General features: G+C 67.3%; 3 protein-coding genes across 3 annotated transcripts in view; 1 reads left to right on the top strand and 2 right to left on the bottom strand.

Moving 5' to 3' along the window:
• Nucleotides 1-238: 238 nt before the first annotated feature.
• On the bottom strand, nucleotides 239-2,315 carry MNEG_10787 (hypothetical protein; the record flags this gene model as incomplete). The annotated part of the gene is made up of 5 exons (XM_014040744.1): nucleotides 239-332; nucleotides 437-504; nucleotides 742-924; nucleotides 1,175-1,365; nucleotides 1,589-2,315. 5 exons carry the CDS (start codon nucleotides 2,313-2,315, stop codon nucleotides 239-241), a joined length of 1,263 nt encoding a protein of 420 aa, XP_013896198.1.
• Nucleotides 2,316-3,354: 1,039 nt separating this feature from the next.
• MNEG_10786 (60S ribosomal protein L8) lies at nucleotides 3,355-4,825 on the top strand (the record flags this gene model as incomplete). Its single annotated transcript, XM_014040743.1, has 3 exons — nucleotides 3,355-3,534; nucleotides 3,760-3,837; nucleotides 4,310-4,825. The coding sequence occupies 3 exons, from the start codon at nucleotides 3,355-3,357 to the stop codon at nucleotides 4,823-4,825; spliced, it is 774 nt and encodes a 257-aa protein (XP_013896197.1).
• Nucleotides 4,826-5,599: 774 nt separating this feature from the next.
• MNEG_10785 (hypothetical protein) overlaps nucleotides 5,600-6,558 on the bottom strand; it is a gene marked incomplete at both ends in the record, with an annotated part of 1,827 nt that continues 868 nt past the window's right edge. The window contains 2 exons of the mRNA XM_014040742.1: nucleotides 5,600-5,924; nucleotides 6,197-6,312. Of these exons, the coding sequence (XP_013896196.1) occupies nucleotides 5,600-5,924; nucleotides 6,197-6,312 (441 nt within the window). The remainder of the gene's footprint in view (nucleotides 5,925-6,196; nucleotides 6,313-6,558) is intronic.

The raw sequence follows: 6,558 nt of genomic DNA, 5'->3' as shown, positions 1-6,558 counted from the left end.
CCGCCGCAGCGCGCGGGCGCCGCCGCGCGCCGCCGGGCGCGCCGGAGGACGCGCCGCCGCATCGTCCGCTGCCACCGCCCCAGATGGTGGGCCCCGGCCTGCCGCCTCCGTTGACCCCTCTGATTGCTCTTGCCCTCCCTTCGGATCATTGGCAGCCGCTGCCGCAAGCCCCTCCTCCCCTGACTCCTCCCCTGCAGGTTCTTCAACCCGCTGCTCCACCACCACGTGCAACCGGCGCTTACGCATGCGCCCGGCCTGCTGCTGAGCCTCCTGCTGCGCCCGCCGCTGCTGCAGCCGCGCAGAGCGGTCCGCCGCCGCCGCCGCCGCCGCCGCTGCCGCCGCGCGTTGCGGCGCCCAGTGCCCCACCTGCGCGTGGCCGCCGCAGCCCTGCGCCGAGGGGCCGCCCGGCAGCGCTGTCAGGCGCAGCTCGTCGCACCACAGCTGCAGCTGGCGGCGCTTGAGGCGCTCGCGCTTCCAGACCTGGTCCAGCAGGGTGCGCATGACCTGGGGAGGAGGGAAAAGGGGAGTGGCCAGGCGGAGAGGCGCTTTTGAGACCATAGGGGTGATGGACGGCACGTGCGTTTGTGCGTGTGTGTATGTGTGTATGGTCTGCGTGCGCTCACCGGGAGATGCCTCGCCACGCTGTCACTCCGCTGCAACGCCAGGGCAGTGACACTTACACACACTTACACGATGCAACCCCTCACGTGCTCGCCCACAGAGCAGGCCAGGACAGCCCACCTCCAAGTCAGCGCGGGCTGCAAACAGCGCGTGCGTCGCGTCCTCTTCCCGCATCGGCCGCCTCCGCCCCGAACCGCCGCGCTCGTCCCGCGCGTCGCCGCCGGTGAAGGGCAGGGCCGCGCAGCCGCCGCAGCCGCCGCCGTCCCCGAGGATGTGCGCGAATGCCACATACTTCCAGGGCACCTGGCAATGAGAGGGGCGGGCGCCACGGAGCGGCGGCCGTCGACGCGTTGCACAAGGCGGCAAGAGCTCGCGCGCTTCCAGCTGTTACTCAGCCGAGCGTGCCAGTCGACTCGACTGCCAGCATCACCGCACAGTTGTCAGGAGAGCCTCATCCCAGCCAGCCCTGCCAAAACGTGATGTGTTGCGGGACGACCACCACCCAAAAAAGGCCCAGGCCACAGGCAGGTGCGTTCGGCTGCGCCTGGCGCACCTCAAGCCACATCCACTCCAGCAGCGGCCCCCCCTGCTCCCCGCGCCGGCGCAGCCAGTGGGCGTACAGGCGCCCCGCGGCCGCGGCGTCCGGCACAAGGCGGGCCAGCGCCTCGGCGGCGCGCGCCTTGGGCAGCAGCTGCTTGGTCGCTGGTATTTTCGGCGCAGCGGGGGGTGGCGACGAGGGGGCACCTGGGTGGGGGCGCAGAGGGCGCAGGGGTGCGGCGAAGAGGGCGTGGGCGACGTGGCTGGGGTGCGGGCTGTCAAAGCAACACGGGTGACATGGCTGCACAAAACTGATCTTAGCATCACCAACAAAGCTGAAAGGTGCTGTCGGGGCCTGGAAGCAATCTCAAAGCTCCAACATCCGCCTTGCCTGCCTTACCAGCACAGGGGGCCACCCCTCCGGGCTCACCGCCATTGAGCTCGCGCCACCACGCGCCGACCGCCGCGAAATGCAGCGTCTCAAGCCGGTCGATGGCGCGCTCGTAGGCGTCAAGCCCCAATCGGCAACCCTGCCCATCCTCTGCGGCCGCGCCAGCGGTGCCGGGCACATGGCGGCCGCGCTTTGGCGCCCGCTGCGGCGACTCGGCTGTGCCGCCTCGCGCGTTGAAGTCGTGCAGCCACTCCTCGTCAATCTCATCTGCATCATACTGCGCCGGCAGCTGGCCCTCCTCATCTTCCTCGCTGTCGTCATCCCCAACGCCGACGGGGCCGGCGCCGCCGCTCCTGCCGACCAGCTGCTGCTGCTGCGGTCGCCACCGCAGGTAAGGCGCCGCGGGGCCGTAGCTAGGGGCGCCGGCAATCGTGGCGTGCGGCCGCAGCGCGGCGCGGTTGTGGCGGTAGTCCTTGACCACCCTCACCCCAGGAATGTGTATGGGACGCGCGTGGTCGCCGCCGGCGGCGCCGCCGCCATCGACGAGGCTGCCATCATTCTTCCTCTCGATTGGTGCTGACCGCGAGCCGCCAGCCAACGGCTGCGCCTTGCTCGCCCCTGGCGGCTTGGCCGCCGCCAGATGACGGTGCAGGGCGCCGCCGTCGACGGCGCGCAGCTCGGGCGGCACTTCGCGGCCCGCCCAGACGACGGGCAGGCGCTCGTCGCAGCCCAGCGGGCGCGGCCGCGGGGTGCGGGAAGTGCTCATGTTGCTGCCCGAATGCGCCGCAGACGTGGGCTGGAGCGCGTCTGCATTGCAAGTGGGACATGGGTACGCAACTTGATGTGTCTGCATGTCAGCATGGACATGTTTGAGCGTCAGCACAGGCATCACTAGCAGCTTCGCGGGCCCATCTAGAGCGCGTTGAACGGCATAGGCCGACTGGTCGCACTTGTTGAGCAACGTGTTGGCGCCAAATCGCTCAGCACGCACGGGCGCCGATCAAATGCCGCTGCAGCCCCACGATCGCACCTGTCACAATCAGCCTATTCTTGCCGGCCCCCACGGCTGCGTGCCGTGAAGCCAAAGCGCATCCTGCATGGGCGGCGCCAGCACGCGCAGCGCTTTGGTTGGCGATCAGCTGCCAACCCGCTCTGTGGCCTCCAGTGATCTATTGATTAGACCTGTTGTATACGGTTTGGTACAGCAGGACGGGTCGAAGTAGCGAATACAGTATGCAGAGCGAGCCCCGCAACAACAGCGTTCGCAAAACCTGAGGTGCCCAATCAGCAGACAAATACAATGGAATTTCTTATTCAATTTTTTCATGCGAGCCACACAAGAGCCAGATCACTGCTTCAAAGAAGCTGGAGGGGCAGCAGTGCGCACAGCGGCGAGCAACGACAACACCCTGCGCGGTAACTGGAACGGTCCTTTTTCTGTTGGGACGCAGCGCCCGATAGCGTGGCTAAGGCACTGATACAAGGTCAGGGCAGCAACAGGGGCCGACCTGCAAACGCGGGCGTGGATGGAAGCCGCCTTGCCGCTTGCTTACGCGCTGTGGAGCAAGTGTACACAGCCTGGATCAGCTTTTGGCCTGGCACAGTAGGCCTGGAGCACGACGGCGGCCCTGAGTGGCCTGTGCTCAGACGGCCGCCCTCCTGCTTCGCCCCTCGTTGCTTCTGCCTCGAGATATCGCGAAAAGCTTGCAGCGAAGCAGACACGTGGGGCGCGTTGCTCTCTGTGCGCTCGCAGTGGCTGCTCACTCCGCTGCACCACCTGCGCCGCACTGTCCTGGCCGCCGCAGATGGGGCGCGTGATCCGCACCCAGCGTAAGGGCCGCGGCTCCGTGTTCAAGTCTCACAACACGCACCGCAAGGGCGCGGCCAAGCACCGCGTCTATGATTCCGCCGAGAGGCACGCCTACATCAAGGGCGTGGTGGCGGAGATCATCCACGACCCCGGGCGTGGCGCGCCCCTGGCCAAGGTGCGCAGAGCATGTCGATTCGCCACACAGCGGGCGCCTCTGCGCCACTGCGCTCGCGGCGGTGGGGCGGTGTCAGTGGCGTGGCGGCTGACAAGCGGTGTGCATGCAAGGATTGCTGTGTTGCAGGCTGCGGCCGAATTTTGCCAGCTGCGGCGCCGGTGGCGACGCCGCTCGTCACGCGGCTGGTTGAGGGCTCCCACGCGCCGCGTCGCTACCGCACGGCAGGTGGTGTACCGCGACCCGGTGCGCTACAAGCTGCAGAAGGAGCTGACCATCGCGGCGGAGGGCCTCTACTCTGGCCAGGTGAGCAGCGCACGCGGCGGCTCTGACCTGGCTCACCATCACCGCGCAATGCTGCCCTGCACAACCGCACTGCTTAGCATGTAGGAGCAGTACAACAGGCGGCGCGCAGCACGAGCCAGTGAGCAGCTAGCTTTATCATAGGTGTGAAGCCAGCTGTACGTAGCAGCAATTGGCGGCAGCAGGACCTCCGGCATGAGCTGGGGCGTCAGTATCAGTGGCCTGTGCCGCAGCCACTCCAGCTGCGACAGCGGCGTCACCAGCAGCCGCAGCAGCAGCAGCAGCAGAAGCTACCATGACCCCTCTTGCAGCAAGCAGAGCAGCTACACGCCAGGATTAGTAGATGGCGCCGGATTTCCGGCAGAACCAACCAGGCATATTCCCACTGTCAGCATAAGCCCTGCAACCTCTTGCCTTCGTCCCCCCTCGTCCCCCACATCAAACCCCCTGCTCCGCCCCCTCCCCCTGCAACCAGTTTGTGTACGCCGGCAAGAAGGCCGTGCTGTCGATCGGCAACACCCTGCCCCTGGGCGAGATGCCCGAGGGTACCATCGTGTGCAACGTGGAGGCCAAGGTCGGCGACCGCGGCACCCTGGCGCGCTGCAGCGGCGACTACGCCATCGTGGTGGCGCACAACCCCGACTCGGGCATCACGCGCATCAAGCTGCCCAGCGGCTCCAAGAAGGTGGTGCCCAGCTCGTGCCGCGCGACCGTCGGCCAGGTGTCCGGCGGCGGCCGTACCGAGAAGCCCATGCTCAAGGCCGGCCGCGCCTACTGGCAGGCCAAGGCCAAGCGCAACAACTGGCCTGTGGTGCGCGGTGTGGCGATGAACCCCGTGGAGCATCCCCACGGTGGTGGTAACCACCAGCACATCGGCCACGCGTCCACCGTCAGCCGCTGGGCCGCGCCCGGCCAGAAGGTCGGCCTCATCGCCGCACGCCGCACCGGTCGCCTGCGCGGCACCAACGTCGTCAAGCAGGACAAGGAGTAGAGCGCCCCCGCGAGGCGTGGCGCGGCGGCGGCGTGGCAGGCGCGGCGTTTGGCGCCAGCCGCCGCCTGGCTGCTCGGCGGCGGCTGCCAGTGCCGGTGCGCCGCGCACGGCTCCGGGCTGCCGGCTCTTTGCCTTGCGGTGCAGGTTTGAGGCGGCATGCTCGGCGCTGGCGGGCTTCGGCACTCTGGGCGGCCCAGGGCGTGGCTGGCTGCCTGCAGCCTTCTGGCTGTGTGTGGGGCGCGACGGCTGGGGCGCAACGCCAGGGTGGCCTCTCAGGAGTGGGCCTTGCTGCCACGGCTGCAGCGGGCAGCACGGCGCTCGGCTATGGCTGCGTGGCTCAAGCTTGGCCTGGCAGCACGGGCAATTTGGGCGAGCAAAGGGTGACGTGTAAACTTTTTGCTCGCGTCTCCAGGCTCGTGTCTCCAGGTTGTACACTGAACAGCTCGCGCTGTGTGGACAGCAGCACGTTGGCCTCCAGCGGACACAGTTTGGAAGGGGGGCTGGGTCCAGATTACACAGAGGCCTTTTTTGAATCAGGAGGACGATAGGTGCGCAGCAAGGGATGCTATGAGAGCTTGTCAAACAACCTCAGCCATGAATTATTCAAGAGTAACTTGTCAAGCTGGCTGCAGCTCAGCGTGGACCGAGCCGTGGTGCTGACAGAACTGTTTGGGATGTAAGAGGCAAAGGCAGCCAATGCTGCAATATTGCACGCAAGCAGGCGTGGCAGTGCAGCTGCAGTTGAAACGACACATTATGTAAAATGCATGCAAACTACGCGGCCTTGGCCTGCGGCTGCTGCTGCTGCTGTTGCTGCTGCTGCAGCTGCTGCTGCTGTTCCCGCTGCTCTGCCTCCGCAGCAGCCGCCGCCACGCGGTCTGCCTCCAAATATATGTAATAGGTGGCTGTCAGCAGCAGCCCAAACGTGGCCAGCAGCGTCACCGGCCCGCGCAGCGTCAAGTACCACACGGGGAGGTAGTTGGCGCGTGCCTTATCCACGACGTAGCAGGCCGGCAGCAGCAGGCACAGCAGCAGGCTGGCGGGGCCGGGCTCCACGCCAACGAGCCAGAAGCTGGCCAGGGAGGGCACGACGCTCCACCTGGGGAAAGGGCAGCGCCACAGACGCAGGAAATCGGCGTCTTGGGGGAAGGCAACACGAGGCCAGGACGTGCCCTGCCCCAATGCGCTGCCGCCCCGCCGCACTCTTCCCCAGTAGCCGCGAGCACTTCTTGACGCAAGCGGCCCCATATCCATGGGTATCGCGCATACATGTCCAGTCCAAGCAGTCTGTGACACCGTACCAAAGCAGCCGCTGCAACAGGGCCCCTGCACGCGCCGTTGCCCAGGCCCTGCCCTCACAGCGCGACTCACAAGTATGACTCCCGCGACACGCGCGCCAGCAGGGGCGACGCCATGGCTGCGCTCCCCATGGCGAGTCCCCAGTGCACTGCCCCCAGGAAAGTGACTATAGATATGCCGTAGCCCACCTGGCAGGGGGGGATGGGGTGGGGCGCAGAGGCTGGGGCAGGGGCAGAGGGGGCAACGGAGGGCGGGCGGGGGCGGGCCCAGACAAGATGCAAGCGCAGCATGCTGGGTCCCGGCAGGCAAGCGTGAGCCTGCCAGCGGCGCATTGAGGGCCGAGGTGCTGCCTACGCTCGCTGCTGCCGCGGGCGTGGCTCTGTGAGCCGGGGGGTGGGTCCTGTGTGCAATAGGTTGCCGCAACGTAGTGGCGG

The sequence above is a fragment of the Monoraphidium neglectum genome (assembly GCF_000611645.1).
Source record: "Monoraphidium neglectum strain SAG 48.87 unplaced genomic scaffold scaffold02459, whole genome shotgun sequence".
Classification (NCBI taxonomy): domain Eukaryota; kingdom Viridiplantae; phylum Chlorophyta; class Chlorophyceae; order Sphaeropleales; family Selenastraceae; genus Monoraphidium; species Monoraphidium neglectum.
The sequence above is the reverse complement of the archived record's forward strand: the minus strand, read 5'-3'. Positions and strand labels throughout refer to the sequence as shown.